This window comes from Pogona vitticeps, chromosome 1, assembly GCF_051106095.1.
Source record: "Pogona vitticeps strain Pit_001003342236 chromosome 1, PviZW2.1, whole genome shotgun sequence".
Classification (NCBI taxonomy): domain Eukaryota; kingdom Metazoa; phylum Chordata; class Lepidosauria; order Squamata; family Agamidae; genus Pogona; species Pogona vitticeps.
In genome coordinates, this window is record NC_135783.1 from 177,565,648 (window position 1) to 177,582,365 (window position 16,718).

At 40.7% G+C, this 16,718-nt stretch overlaps 1 protein-coding gene across 22 annotated transcripts in view; it reads right to left on the reverse strand.

Moving 5' to 3' along the window:
• UNC80 (unc-80 subunit of NALCN channel complex) overlaps window positions 1-16,718 on the reverse strand; it is a 175,071-nt gene that overhangs the window by 64,681 nt on the left and 93,672 nt on the right. For 15 of the 22 annotated variants that reach the window (XR_013538068.1, XM_072977912.2, XM_072977905.2 and 12 more), the window contains 6 exons: window positions 14,702-14,840; window positions 13,784-13,965; window positions 10,180-10,311; window positions 7,821-8,007; window positions 963-1,094; window positions 228-371 (listed from right to left, as the gene is read on the reverse strand). Coding sequence is in view for 21 of the 22 variants with exons in the window: in XM_072977912.2 (XP_072834013.2) it covers window positions 228-371; window positions 963-1,094; window positions 7,821-8,007; window positions 10,180-10,311; window positions 13,784-13,965; window positions 14,702-14,840 (916 nt within the window). In the remaining variant the exon portion in view is untranslated. The remainder of the gene's footprint in view (window positions 1-227; window positions 372-962; window positions 1,095-7,820; window positions 8,008-10,179; window positions 10,312-13,783; window positions 13,966-14,701; window positions 14,841-16,718) is intronic. The other 7 variants (XM_078379274.1, XM_072977885.2, XM_078379269.1 and 4 more) reach the window with 1 other exon arrangement.

Sequence of the window (16,718 nt, forward strand, 5' to 3'; positions counted from 1 at the left end):
GAAGACGACACAGAAGCATCGGTGTGGCCATCCAGAGATCTCAAAAGCCTGCACATATTTTGTATTCTTTTAGTTGACCTGATATAGCACATGCACCATATAAATATTGCAGAAGGATTCCTCTGTCGGCTAGATATTATTTCTAGTTGCTAAACCCATATACTGTATATATTTTAGGTCTCATACTATTTTAATGATTCTAGAAATCTTTAAACTTAAAAAAATACCTGCTACTCCATCTTCTCGGACTTCTCCATCTTCCATTAAGTGAACAATGGGGAGCACAGCTGCACAGATACATGCCGGGAATACTGCCTGTGGGGGTTGGGGTACATGGTGATTTGGTGTGTGCTCAGTTGTATGTTCTTCATCTGGAAGCGGAAAACAGAGAGCACATGAAACCCTGTTTGACTTTGGATCTCCATCTCCATCTATTCCAAATGTACCTCTAGGCTGAATTAAATCAGAAAACAGGAAACAGAAACAAAATTCTATGTCTCAACCTGACACAGTGGTGAGATTCACACATTCAAAAAGGAGCACAGAATTTCAAAACATCAATAATCTACCTAACATAAGCATCCTCCGTCCCTCAACTGTTGCCTGATAGCAGCCACTGTGTAGAGAGAATCTGTTCATCACTAGGGCAGAGGAAATCACAGAAAGACAAACAGGACATGAGAGGAAGCAAAATGTGAGGAAGGGTACCACCAAGAAGTGGGAATATTTTGCCCATGATCCCTTCAACTTTGGCAACACCACTGAACGCCATTCCATCAGACACAAGCTCCACCACAATTCCCCCTGATCCTGAAAGTTTCCCCTTCCTGTTGACTTCTAGATCACAATCCAGTGTGAGTCTCTCTGGGAGACTTTTCAGCATAAATAGACAAAGTGAGAAAGGTGAGTGTTGGTAAATTTATTTGGAAAGACAATTGACTTCTAAACCAAAGTTACCTTACCTTCGGCACTGACTGCCGAACGCACTGACCAAACAGAGCCACGGCGGAAGGAGTAGTTCCTATGAGATGTACTAGAAGTGCATGATGGACTCACAGAAAGACGGCGGGATGCCAGATTGGCAACTTCTTCTACTGACAAAGGTGAATAGAAGACATGGAATTCATTTCACAAATCATGAAAGAAACAGAGCTATTGCAACAGTGAAAATCCTAGCTCAGCTGATTTCATTAAAAGGTATAGATGAACACCTGAAAGGTGTAGGATACACTTCATTCTTATTAATACTTTCAAAAATAATTAATTTATGGGTTTTGTGGCAGCCAATGATTTTACTTTTCTTTGGACATTTCATATTGCTGCGGCGGTGAGCCTATTCTCCAGTTCATTACAAATAAGAACTTCCCTATCAGTCCAAAGAGGTTGATGATGGTGCTTCAACATGGGAAATCTCAGTGTTCCCTTACTTCTAAATAAGGATACAATGAGCCTTTGCAGATTGTCTTGTTCTCTGAAGAAACGGAGGCACCCATTTGAACAAATTGTGATTCATTCTGTTCCTAAATGAGAAATGACCTGGGTTTTCTGTTTGACTGGTCAGGAGCAACATTAGCACACAAAACAAAGAGTTTTTGTGTAAAAAACAACAACAACAACCCTGGTATTTGTATTGATTTCATTGGTATGCAAGGTTTCATGGCAAAACAATTGCACACACAAAAAACACAATCTCAAGAGGAAAAAAATTCACTCTTTTGGTTCTCTTTGTGAGAACAAAGTAAGTGAAGACTTACACATTTAAATTTTAAGCAAGAGCCATAGGAAATGTCAGAGTTCAGTATGGAATTGAAAATCTCTAATGAGCCATGCTTCACAGCATTAGAAAACAGAGCAGGGCAAGTAACAGCAGAGGTGAAAAGTACAGAGATTGGGACCAAGGAGAAGAATAAAGAGAAATTTATTACTTTGCTCTGTTGCTTTCCCAATCCAGGCTCGGTCCCTGCAATTGCAGTTTGGTTTGGGAGAAAATTGACTCCAATTGACTCTTTCTCCCCACCCCCCCTCCCCGCTCCCTAGAACATCATATGAGTATGAATGGGCCTTCCATGTTTACACAAAAGAAAAATACATACAAAAGGTTCTTTTTTTGTTTTAATGTTCTTTAGTTCCCACCACAAAGTCTTTAAAACACAAATGATTCATTTTAACAAAAGAGGAGTACATGAAAGCTGTGTTTTCATGTCTCCCTCTTTTGTGTAATATTCACTCCTTCCTTTGTGTATCAAATTGCCTCACACAGTTCTCATCCTGTTGTTGTTGTTTAGTCGTTAAGTCATGTCCAACTCTTCATGACCCTATGGACCAGAGCACGCCAGGCCCTCCTGTCTTCCACTGCTTCCCGAAGTTGGGTCAAATTCATGTTGGTAGCTTTGATGACACTGTTCAGCCTTCTCATCCTCTGTTGTCTCCTTCTCTTGCCTTCACACTTTCCCAACATCAGGGTCTTTTCCAGGGAGTCTTCTCATAAGACGGTGAAAGTATTGGAGCCTCAGCTTCAGGATCTGTCCTTCCAGTGAGCACTCAGGGTTGATTTCCTTCAGAATGGATAGGTTTTTTCTCCTTGCAGTCCAGGGGACTCTCAAGAGTTTCCTCCAGCACCACAATTCAAAAGCATCAATTCTTTGGCAGTCAGCCTTCTTTATGGTCCAGCTCTTACTTCCTTACATCGCTACTGGAAAAACCATAGCTTTGACTATGTGGACCTTTGTCAGCAAGGTGATGTCTCTGCTTTTTAAGATGCTATCTAGGTTTGTCATTGCTTTCCTCCCCAGAAGCAGGTGTCTTTTAATTTTGTGGCTGCTGTCTCCATCTGCAGTGATCATGGAACCCAAGAAAGTAAAATCTGTCACTGCCTCCATGTTTTCCCCTTCTATTTGCCAGGAGGCGATGGGACCAGTGGCCATGATCTTAGTTTTTTTATGATGCTGAGCTTCAGACCATTTTTGGCGCTCTCCTCTTTCACCCTCATTAAGAGGTTATTTCATTCCTCCTCACTTTCTGTCATCAGAGTGGTATCATCTGCATATCTGAGGTTGTTGATATTTCTTCCGGCAATCTTAATTGGGATTCATCCAGTCCTTCCTTTCGCGTGATGTATTCTGCATATAAGTTAAATAAGCAGGGGGACAATATACAGCCTTGTCATACTCCTTTCCCAGTTTTGAACCAATCAGTTGTTCCATATCCAGTTCTAACTGTTGCTTCCTATTCCGCATATATATTTCTCAGGAGATAGATAAGGTGGTCAGGCACTCCGATTTATTTATTTATTTATTTGTTTGTTTATTTATTTATTTATTTATTTATTTATTTATTTATTTATTTATTTATTTATTTATTTATTTATTTATTTATTTATTTGATTTTTACCCCGCCCCTCTAGACCATGTCTACTCGGGGCGGCTTACAAAATAAAACAAAACAGTATAAAAATATATAAAATCATAAAAATTACAACTACAATTTCAATTTAAAACAATTAATTTAAAGAGAGGATTACCAAGATGGAATAGCAAAGAAAAAAAAAGAGAAAGACTTAATTGACTGGAGGGAAGGCCTGCTTGAATAACCAAGTTTTTGACTGGCTTTTAAAAACACCCAGCGAGGGTCTTTAAGAATTTGCCATAGTTTGTTGTGGTCCACATAGTCAAAGGCTTTTGTGTAGTTAATGAAGGAGAAGTAGATGTTTTTCTGGAACTCTCTGGCTTTCTCCATAATCCAGTGCATGTTAGCAATTTGGTCTCTAGTTCCTCTGCCCCTTTGAAATCCAGCTTGTACTTCTGGGAGTTCTCAATCCACATACTGCCGAAGCCTGCCTTGGAGGATTTTGAACATAAGCTTGCTAGCGTGTGAAATGAGTGCAATTGTACAGTAGTTGGAGCATTCTTTGGCACCGCCCTTCTTTGGGACTGGGTTGTAGACTGATCTTTTCCAGTCCTCTGGCCACTGCTGAGTTTTCCAAACTTGCTGGCATATTGAATGTAGCACCTTAACAGAGTAATCTTTTAAGATTTTAAACAGTTCCACTGCAATGCCATTACCTCCACTGACCTTGTTGTTAGCCATGCTTTCTAAGGCCCATTTGACTTCGCTCTCCAGGATGTCTGGCTCAAGGTCAGCAGCCACACTATCTGGGTTCTCCGGGACATCCAGATCTTTCTGGTATAATTCCTCTGTGTATTCTTGCCACCTCTTCTTGATGTCTTCTGCTTCTGTGATGTCAGTGCTTATTCTTGCCATCTCCTGTTTGACCACATCCAGCTTACCAAGGTTCATAGATCTGACATTCCAGGTTCCTATGCAGTATTTTTCTTTGCAGCATCGGACTTTCCTTTCAGCTTTGGCCCAACCACTTCATTAGCTCTGGAGCTACTTGTACTTGTCCTCCACTCTTCCTTAGTAGCATGTTGGACGCCTTCCGACCTGAGGGGCTCATCTTCCAGCATCATATCTTTTAGCCTTTTGTTTCTGTCCATGGAGTTTTCTTGCCAAAGATACTGGAGTGGCTTGCCAGTTCCTGCTCCAGGTGGATCGCGTTTAGTCTGAACTCTCCACAATGACTTGGGTGGCCTTGCACGGCATAGCCCATAGCTTCTCTGAATTATTCAAGCCCCTTCACCAAGACAAGGCAGAAATCCTTGAAGGGGATTCACTGCATCCTTTGGTGTATCAAATTGCCTCAAAAAGTTCTCATCCTACAGCATAGCAAAGGCTATTGCAAAGACATGATGATGTGACCAAGGAAAGTTGCCGCGGCCAATCAGCCCAGGGAGAGCAGGAGCTCTGAATCTGTGGAAGACCCTGGTATCTAGTGAGGAATGTTCTGCTTCCATCATTCCTTCTGAGTGTGATACTGCGCTGAGCTCCTGTTGGTGCCCTCCATCTCGAATACTACCTGCCTGGATCTTCTTGGATTCCTTCATTATTTGCTTAATTTTGAGGGAGACACCCCCCTAGATTATTGTTGTTGCTACTAGGCAGCCTACTTATGCAGCATAACTCCTTGGTATTATTATTTTTGATTCCTGCCCACTGCTTTCTTGGATACCTTTTTGAATCCCTTCCCTTGTTGGATTATTTTTACTGCCTGCTGCTTCTTGTAGAACTCAGGGAACAGAATCATAGAATCACAGAGTTGGAAAAGACCACAGGAGCCATTGAATCCAACCCCCTGCCATGTAGGAACTCCATCAAAGCAATCCCAACAGATGGCCATCCAGCCTATGATTAAAAACCTCCAAAAAAGGAGACTCCACCACACTCCAAGGCAGCCTATTCCAATGCCAACCAGCTCTGGCTGTCAGGAGGTTCTTCCTGAGATTCAGGTGGAATCTCTTTTCCTGTAGTTTGAAACCATTGCTTCTTGTCCTAGTGTCTGGAGTTGTGGAAAACAAACCTGTCCCTTCCTCAACATGACATCCCTTCAAATATTGAAACATGGCTATCATGTCCCCTCTTAACCTTCTTTTGTAAGGCTAAACATTCCCAGTTCCCTAAGCCACTCCTCGTAGGACATGACTTCCAGACCTTTGACCATTTTGGTTGCTCTCCTCTGGATACGTTCCAGGTTGTCAACATCCTTCTTGAATTGAGGTGCCCAGAACGGGACACAATACTTCAGGTGAGGTCTGACTAAAGCACAATAGAGTGGTACTATCACTTCCCTTGATTCTAGACACTATACCCCTATTGATGCAACCAAGAATCGCACTGGCTTTCTTGGCAGCCGTGTCACACTGGTGACAGGTAGTACAGCAGAGAGAAATCTCCCTCTATTCTAGGAGTTTTATTTGGAGGGGCTAATTGTATTTTTTGCCTTTATTTGCTTGCTCTTTTGGTTTGGGGAGAGGGGGGTGTATGTGTGTGCGTATGTGTGTGCATGTGCATGTGTATGTACGTGCATGTGCACTTGTCCTGTTTGAGTGATTTTTAAAATATTATAATTTGATTAATTAACTCTATACTTATTTTGTTAAAAGGGACGTGGTGGCGCTGTGGGCTAAACCTCAGAAGCCTGTGCTGCAGGGTCAGAAGACCAGCAGTCGTAAGATCGAATCCACACGATGGAGTGAGCTCTCGTCACTTTGTCCCAGCTCCTTGCCAACCTAGCAGTTCGAAAGCCTGCAAATGCGAGTAGATCAATAGGGACCACTTTGGTGGGAAGGTAACAGCGTTCCGTGTCTAAGTCGCATTGGCCATGTGGCCACGGAAGATTGTCTACGGACAAAATGCTGGCTCTATGGCTTGGAAACGGGGATGAGCACCGCCCCCTAGAGTCGAACACGACTGGACAAAAATTTTCAAGGGGAACCTTTACCTTTACCTATTTTGTTAAAGGTGTATATATTATGTGAGGTTTTTATTATTTTTCATTTTTATGTATTACTACCTACTATTGGGGTATATTGGCTCTCTGCTGCCTAGTCTCTGCTTTTTGGAGTCTTTTTAAGGCTTCTGTAAGGGCTTAATTTGGATTATGCCTGGAAACATAAATGGAATCACCCAAAAGAGGATTTTCCTTTTGTGTTAAACTATAGGAACCAAAACACAAAAAAACACAAAAATGAAAGAGGTACCTCAACTCTATATGCTTGCTCTCTATATAGCAAGCATATATAGTTGAGGTACCTCTTTCATTTTTGTGTTGTTTGTGTTCTAGTCCCTATAGTTTAACACAAAAGGAAAATCCTCTTTTGGGTGATTCCATTTATGTTTCCAGGCATAATGATTTTTATATATTTTATTGGAAACGGGGATGAGCACCGCCCCCTAGAGTCGAACACGACTGGACAAAAATTGCCAAGGGGAACCTTTACCTTTATTACATACATACATACATACATACATACATACATACATACATACATACATACATACATACATACATACATACATACATACATACATACAGTGGTGGGATTGAGCAGGTTCGCACCAGTTCTACAGAACCGGTAGCTAATGTATTATTGGTTCTGCAGAACCGTTTGTTGGCCTACTGAATCCCACCACTGATCCTGGCCAGTGGTGGGATTCAGCAGGTTCGCACCAGTTCTACAGAACCGGTTGCTAATGTATTATTGGTTCTGCAGAACCGTTTGTTGGCCTGCTGAATCCCATCACTGCATACATACATACATACATACATACATACATACATACATACACACACACACACACACACACACACACACACACATATATATATGTACACACACACACACACATATACATATACATATATATGTGTTGTTGTTGTTGTTGTTGTTGTTGTTGTTGTTGCCATGCATATCCCAAATAGTTTTTTCCCTGTTTTCTCTTCTGGTGTGGTACTACTTCCAAAACTATCTGCTGCACAACCTCTGACATGGATGGCCCACTACTTTTTTTCTAGATGCCAAATGGTATATGACTTTTTTCATACGTTGTGCTAATTTATTGGCATTGCCCTCAACTTCATTTTTTTAACAGCATGACGTTGTGCTGTCTAAATTATATCAGGCAAAAACTAACCAAGAATATCTGCACAGTCTGCTTAAATTATAGAAGCATTTAAATAAATGAACACAAGTAATGAAACTAGTCTTTCCAACAAACTTTCACACATGGACAGGCAACAACAGTAGTGCATTACAGCCAGCATGACAAAATGTCTCTGAGTGAATCAATAGTTGCTTTCTTGCAGGCATGTATAGTCATCTATACTTTAAATTTAATATGAATACTCTACATTGATAATATGGCATCCCCTGATAAACTGATTGGTCAAACTGTCAGAGTTTGTTCTAGTGTTTAGAGCGCACCTTCCTCTTCCTGTTCTGAGTTTGGAGAGCAGGTGGGCTCATAACAAGCCTCCTGTGTGATGGGAATAGCAGTGATCAGACTAGCTTCTCGGCCCAAACGTTTCTTCTCTTCTTCCTGCTGCAGGTTCTTCAGAATGTGCTCTGCACGCTGATGAGAGCGTGACACTGCCCGCGCTGAAAATGATTTCTGTAAGCAAACCATTAAGAAAAAAATGTTTTAAAAAACTTATTTGGGGCTTTACATGGGCTTTCTTTAAATTATGTACAAAATATTGCAATTAGATAAACAGAGATCTGGGAGCCAGTGTGGTGTTATGGACAGAGCGCCAGACTTTGGTTCAAATTCATGCCTGGCCACCGAAATTCACTGGGGATGGCAATGGTAAACCATTCCTTGAATATCTCACATGCTTTGAAATTGCTATGGACTTACCATATGTTGACAACATATAGCAACAAAAAACAAATAGAGATTGCGCTTACTGACAAAAATTTATAGCCTATAGAAATAGCATTTGATCACACATTCATAGGGGAGCTATGAAAATACCCGAAGGGATTTAATAATGGAGGCTCCCCACTCCAGACATGTGACCTATGAAATTATCTGGGAATAAATCCACTGAGCACATGGGGTCCAATTTCCAAGTAAACATGCAAAGAACTGCTCTATAAAACATAGCTGTGGTGTCCGCATTGGGCTCAGAGTGGTGCTGATCAAATACTGCAATCTGAACTGCAGGATGGTTTGGACAGTACTTGCCAATGGAACTGGCAGCCAGGTAGCTTCCAGGTTCAACACAAGGTGCAGACTCTGTCTATACAGATACCAATGTTTCCTTTATAGCTTTGGTGAGACCAGACACACTGACTTAAATGACCAAAGGATGCCTGCCCAAACTAGAAAGGCAACAGAACGGCATGACTGCACAACTGAGGCAGGGACTTTGAGCTGCAGCCCTTATTGCTTCAAAGTCCCAGGTCAGTTGACCTGACTCAGTTTCCTACTAACTGTGAATGGGATCATGCATTTGAATGGACGATAATAGGCATCTTCTTGAGAATAATGAGGTGTTGACAGGCACATGCAATCATGTGTGAATTCTGCAACAGATGATCCCTAGGTTTCCCACCTAAAACAGATCACCCTGGCATGAGGGTCTTGGAATGGTGATGATGACAGCGACTATGACAAGAACAACAATGTGCCATCTAGTCAATTCTGACATGGTGACTTTTTCACGGTTGCCTAGGTAGAGAATATACAGAAGTGGTTTACCATTCCTTTCTTCTAGAGCACTGGTTCTTAACCTTGGGTTACTCAGGAGTTTTGGACTGCAACTCCCAGAAGCCTTCACCACCAACTGTGCTGGCTGGGGTTTCTGGGAGTTGCAGTTCAAAAGCATCCGAGTAACAAAGGTTAAGAACCACTGTTCTAGAGGTCTCTGGGACTGTGCAGTTTGCCCAAGGCCACACAGGCTGGCCCTTCTCCCTGGAGATACAATGGGGAATTGAACTCCCAACCTCTGGCTCTACAACCAGATACCCAAACACTGAGCTATCCAACCAGCCAGGAAGAGAACAGAAATGAACATAAGGGCAGAAGCAGTGGTCTCATTTCTAACTTTTCCTCCCAGACAGCACCTATCTCTGTGTTTCTCCCATCCTATCCTAATTTTAAAAAAAAATCTAAGAAGAGAGAGATAGAATAGTGACTGGAAAATACTAGATACAGAAAGCTGACTGGGTATGCTGGCAAGGGGGAGGGAAGAAAATGAGAAATATAGAATACAGTTGTGTTTCACCAGAGCACTCTGTGCTGCAACACTTTTGCCCTCCCACGTGTCATATGAATTTAAAGATCAAGCCACAAAATTTCTGACTGTAACACATTTTTCTTTTGGCCCACCCTAATAGCTTTACAATGTCTCCTTTCTGTAACAGCATTTCTAAAATCCAGTGTACTGGAATTTTTACTTTATATTGTTTAGCTTAGTTTCCGGATTTTGTTTGATTTTTGATTTGTTGCTATAACATGCATTTCTGGTTATACTGCTATTATAAGATGCCTGGGATTATTTCAGATTGGGCAGATTATACATATAGTTAAGAGTCCCATTTAATTCATTCATGCTTCTGGAACTAATAATGTTTTGTCCCATGACAGCACTACTAGCAATGACAAGGAACCACCGCACCCTGTCATACTCTTTATTATGCCCCATGGACACACTTCTACAAACACGTTTCTAAGATCTTTCCTAAGAGGCTAAGACACTGCCTTAGTATGTTTTTTATCCCCCTTTTATTCCTTCTTACCACTCGCAAGCAGCTTTTCAAGGATATTTTTTAAACTTACAGATTGATCTTCATTAATTGGGTCCTGCACACTTCCACTGCACTGTGGCACCCACGGAGGGTCAAACATGGGGACAGATGGCATTCCTAGCACCGGAGACGGCAAGGTGAAGTTAATGCTAGGTGGAGGAATCTAAAAAAGTAAACCAAGAAAAAAGTGCATAACAACTAAGAGGCAAACTTTCACAGAAACAGCTTCCCTTTTTTGTTTCTGTACTGAAGCCCATATCTTCAAGCAAGGAGGAAACATGGCAGTCTAAATATGAGAATTCTATTCATGACCTAGGGAGAGAATTAAGCGAGTATAAGGATCTTTACATTAAATGAGGGAAATGCAAAAACATTCCTGAAGGCAATGGGGTTTTCTCAGTGGCTCTCTCACAGGCATCACCTTAAAGTTCACGTGGCGGTCTTATGGGTTTGAAACTTCATCTAAACAATATTATTTTTTAAATTTTTTTATACCCCACCCATCTGCTCTAAAAGACCACTCTAGGCAGCTTCCAATATAGTAAAAACAGTGAGATAATACAAAAAATACAAACAATTACAAAAGTCATACTGTAATAAACACAGTGTTCCATGCATAGTTTGTGATCCTCTGTCTTTTTTAGTTTAGGAAATGAAACAATACCATGTTTGACACAAACAACACAATGTTTGCTATGAATGCAACTCATTAACCTGTGTGCTACTGCAGTTTCAGAGTTTTGCAGGAATTAACTCATTTTCCATTTTTCTTTCTCTCAGAGACAAACACGCAAGCTAACTACGGTATTCTTTATAGGACAGGTTTTTATTTATATCATCAAATCCAGACACAAAGTTCTTTTGGGATCACAATGCACAACTTGCCTCACTGCACTCTTCAGAATGGTTTCCCAAAATGTCTGCCATTTCCTATTCTCTCACTACATGTTGCATCCCATCAAACAAATTGGATTTGTTGTACAGCTACTACAGCTTAAAACTACGGCTGCCAGGTACTGTTGAGATTCCACCTGTGCCAACACTAGTTTTTACAGAAAGTAAGAATCTTAAAGGGTAGGGGGAAAGGAGGCTAGCTCCAAAGAACATTTTATTTGTTGGGAATAATTGTTTCTTTCTATGAGGAGGAACCACTTCCCAACAGAACAGAGGAGTGTGAGCCATCCCCTCCAGCGCCCACAACAGAGGGGTATGGGACAGAGTATACGCTGATACTAGCAGTGGCCCAACTGAGAGTAGAGGAGAAAAAGAACAGGACAGAAGAGCGGGAGGAGGGCGAGAAAGGGGAGGAGCCAATAGTGGAGGGATATCTGGTGACAGGGGCTGAGGAGAAGGAAGAAGGGAAAAACAGCTAGATTGGGAGATGGAGGTAGAAAAGAAGGAGGAGAAAAAGAAAGGAAAGGAGGTTAAGGAAGAAGACATTCCTCTAGGATGGAGATAGTTAGAAATGGAAGACCCCTTCCATGTTAAAATGAAACTGCCCCTAGAGGAAATAGAAAGGATACAGCAATATCGCAATGTGAGACCTGAGGGGAGTAAGAAAGGAAAAGAGGGAGAAGAGCTGAAAAGGCAAAGGAAGGAAGGACTGGCAGTGCAGCTGGGGGAAGCAGAAGCAGAACCAGTGGAACAGATGGTATATGTCTATCCCAAGAAGGGAGATCAATGAAAGAAAGGGGGCAAACTGGTGTTAATGTCACATCCAGAAACGCCCTCAGAGGGAGAATGAGCTCAGCACCTCTGTTGAGGTACCATATGTCCCAGTCTGAGGAAGCCCACGAGAAAACCCACAGATTGCGAATGGTTTGGTGTGAACTCCCGATGGGGAGCTCTCTTGCGATGCCCGAGTTAAGGGACTGTTATGTTAAATGCAGGGAAACTAAGGGATCCATTGGTCCAACCGAAGTTGTTTTCATGGTTCTCCGGTGTTTGAAAACAAAAGAAACATTCATGGAGAAGGCCTGTCTCCACTTTTTGGGGAACCAAAAGGGGAATGGGATTTTCCCAAAGTTGAACCCACTCACATTTCCATGTCTCCTTCATCCTTTTATTTAATTCTTCTATTGTTTGAGTTCATACTCATATATTAGACACAATTTGCTTTGAATTGGATTGTGAAATGGGCATCAAATTTTCAAAAGAGTGAGGGACCTGATTACTGGCGATTTCTACTCAAAAGTACTATTTGATGGATTTCCCCATATTTATTTTCAAATTGTCATGGAGCACAGGAGGTGCTCTTTTTCTCTTTCTCTAAATAATTTTACTCTGAGGAGGTGCTGTTAATTTAAAGCTATTAGGCCAAAATGAATGTCCTCCCTCAGGATCAACGTGGTGGCAGCGGCAACAGCAATGGCAGCACGCGATCTTGTCAGCAGTTTCCACAGGAAGGTACATCCTCTAGTGGATTTCTTGGGGCCAGTGTACCCCCCAGCCCATTCTTTTTCCAAATTTGATTTATTTATTTATTTAGCTGATATAGATATGTTTGTTTAAAGCAAAGTTTAATTAGAAATTAATTAGAGATCCATTTATCTTGAAAGAAAAGGCAATATTTCTGACACTTGGATAGGCAGTATGAGGAATTAGCATGCACATTTATGTTGCATTGCAACCTCTATTGTAGCAATATTGCCTAATCAATTAAGATTTTGTTTGGCAATTTTCTTTAAATTTTCTTTCATTTGCCTTACTGGAGAATTAACATTTATTTTCAGTAATAGTTTTAAATCTTGTTGATGAATTGCTAGGTACTTCAGATAGTCAAAGTTCCTAGGATGTTGCTGCATTTTTTTCTGTGTGCTTAGAAATTATTTCCAACCCATATTTATGCATTTCCAGAGTTTTGAAGGTACAAATTTGAAGCTCTCCTACTATGCCAAATACACTGATTTCATTCCATGCTTCTTTAATTTATTCAGCAGGTCAATGTCATCAACAATGAGATTAACTTCATGCTCTAATTCATTTAGTTTTAGCCCTAAATTTTTAATGTTTTTTAAAGAAATGGGTAGAGGAAAAAAAGAGCAGCTTTGTTTCAACTGTGTATATTAAATAAATCTGAGTACATACGATCCATTACTTTGCTATCATTATCCAGTTGATTCAGATCAACTGGATAATGTAGTCTATATTCAGACAACTCACTGAGAAGTCTGGACAGACTATTCACAGCAGTTTCGCCAGAAAGCTAGTTTAGTCTGCACTTTAGTCAATCTTTTATTCCAAGGGCCTCATGGGAAATATAGCAAGCAAAACAATTTGATTCCCCACATGATTTTATGCTAGTTTCAAATGAATACTGCAGGGGCATTCAGGTTGCTTAAACATACCAGGAAGTATTACTAATAAGTGTTGTTTAAAAGCTGAGTACAAGTTTCATACTCACTTTCTGTTTTAATGGTGGGTTGTATGGGAAACTAAAAAGACCTAGATTTTGAAAGTTTTTAAGTTGCAAGGCTATACTCATTTAATTTGGGAGAAAATGTCACTGAATTTGGTGATTTTCTTCACAGTGCACAGATATATAAAAAGTCCAATAAATAAATAAATAAATATAGGACACTGGTAATATTGCCACAATTGCAACTCTGAATTATATCAGACAAGGTCATATTTACCTTAAAGATCTGCTGAGCTCCTTCTTCCATACGAGGCCAGACTTGATACCTAAATCTCCAGAGGGTGTGGAATTTGAGAATAGCATTCAACCTTTGCACTGCCTCAGGGTGATGGAATTCTGACATCAGCATATCGGATACTGCCTCAGGCACTTTCACAGCACACAGAAGAAACATGGCAGCTGCAAGAAGCAAATACTTCGTGAACAAATACAGGCACAACTTGGAAAATCAATTATTCTCCTATTTAAAAGAAGTGCTAGAGAATGCATGGTCAAAGTATGCCTTTAGCTGGTCCTTTGAGAGGATGATTTGGAAAGGTGTATTTTATGAGCAGATCTAGTAGCTAGCGAGCTGCTGTGCACCATGCCAGTTCTTATGCACTTTGTTTGACTTTTATACCGCCCATCTGGCTGCCAAAGCCACTCTGGGCGGTTTACATATTAAACAAATATCATCACCAACATGCCCATCTCTTTCAGTCTCTTCTCCTAGGGCTTGGTTTCCAGTCCTCCGATCAACCATGTTGTCCTCATTTCTTAGTACCAGAAGAGGAAGGAAACCACAGGGTCAGCAACAGGAAGGGAAGATGGGAATTCACGTGAGCAGTGATGGCATGGGCAGAATGTGGGCATACATTTCTGTTTGAACAGATGAAAGAAATCTCAGGATCCCAAGCTGGGCAGAGCTCCAGCAGTGTTCCCGACTACCTCCAGGCCTCTATACATACTTGTGTACACCAGTGGTCCCCAACCTTGGGCCTCCAGATGTTCTTGGAATACAACTCCCAGAAGCCCTCACCACCACCCCTGCTAGCCAGGATTTCTGGGAGTTGAAGTCCAAGAACATTTGGAGGCCCAAGGTTGGGGACCACTGGTGTACACATTCAAGTTGAGTACAACACCCTACACACTTTACCTGCTGCGCCAGCCATGTGCTCATCCATACTAAGCAGCAATTCCCACGCTGCAGGTTGAATGTCCCCATACATCTCCTCTGTGAGAATAGGAGCTGCCTTGATTAACAGCGATAAAGGTGCTGGGGACAAGCTCATCACCTGCACAAAATGAAATCATCCAATTACTAAAAAGAAAATGTTTTCAAGCAAGCCTTAGAAGTATTTATTCAGGCAGAAGGCCTGCTGAGTGACATAAGATTGCAGAGATACTTCATGTAAGATACTCAGGATGGCCCTGCTTTATCTATTACTTTGCCAGTTAACATAAATAACACCGGAAAGTAAAACAGGTGCTGGACTGAGGGCTTTTCTTTGAAATAGAATTGCCTACATTTGATAGCGTAAAGAAATGTGGAAAATTTCAGAATCTATCAAAATTTCAGAACTCCAGTATTCATTGGTAAACTTTTATTTTAAAGCCCCCCCAGACAGTTTCTTTCTCATAAATGAAACTGAGGACATAAGAATAGGAAGAACCACCAAAGATGTTTCCAGCTGTGGCTATTATCATGCAGTCACTCTCATTCACAACAATTTATTGGCAATCTAGATGAAATCACTGTTTCTTTTATCTTTTTCTCATTATGAAAGTCTATTAAGGACAGAACAGTGGAATATTTCACCATGCCTTTTAGATGATTTTGCTTTGTAGCTTTAGGAGGACACCAACAGAAAGCGCTGCACCACAGACAACAGGTGTGAACAGTCGTGTAAAATCCAATATACTCTTCAGTCATGACACTATCGTTAACACAGAAAACCATTTTGCAAAATCTGATATGTGACTGATTAAATATCCACATATTACTGCAACTAGCCTGAATTAACAAATGTACTAGTTAGATTTATATCTTCATCATTGATTCATATCAATTAAGCAAAATGAACACAAATTATTGGCAGATTGGTCAATGGAAACAAGGCTATCAAATGGAAGTAAGCTCATCAAGTGGTAAACTCATCACTTCACAAACATAACCTTAAATGACTGTATAAATATGCAATAAAACACCTGCTCCCACTTCTGACGGTAGCTTCATATGGACAAAATGACTTTGTGTTCAATATGAAAGCAACATAGTACATTATAATTATAGTAAAAACTGAAGAACTGACTGAAGAGGAAACTGCATTCTATGCACTGAAAATAATGGAGAGAAGAGTGTAGCTCTTCTCCAGCTCATCCTGGACTCATTAAATGTTGATTCCTTTGCAAGTTGTACAATTAGTTGTCGAATCATATAATAATTTAATGTTCACATATGCCCTCTTGCCCTCACAATGCAAATGCTGGTAGTAGGCAAAATCAGGGATACATAATTTGAGATTACTAAAAATCGCTGTCATATGGACAACTGTTAGCAGGGAGCACCACCACCAAATTAGTATGAATCATCCTAATCTGCACTTCCAGAACTAATATATGGATTGGTACACAACTAACCTTCAAATTACCCATTTCTCCTAATTTTGCATAGGTGTTATTGAAAAGTGTATATAAAATATCTCACAGAAAGCTACACATGAAAATAAAATGTAGTTTCTTTTTTGGAAATTTACCAACTGAGAAAAATGTACAAAATGGTGGCCATATAATTGAATAATGTAGACCTAACATAGAGCAGAAATAGACTAAGTCATCTATATCTTACAGGAGATGAGCAGCACCTGCACCTTGAAAAAAGAAGATTTGCTCAGATTTAGGGCACATGCTTTGCATGAAGAAACTCCCAGGTTCAACCTCTGGAATGTCCAAATGTAAAGGATGACAACTTGAAAAAGTTACTTTTGGACTAGAAAAAGTAACTTTTCCATATGAATGTCTATAGTTAGAAGCAGGACTGCAGAAGGCCTCTGTAGAGCCTCACAGCAGCACCGGATACTTCCTTCCAAACACATAGAACAAGGTTACTAGTAACTCAGTATGTAGTTACTTCATGTGGTTATGGACATCCGAGGTATGTTTGCAGCACTGGC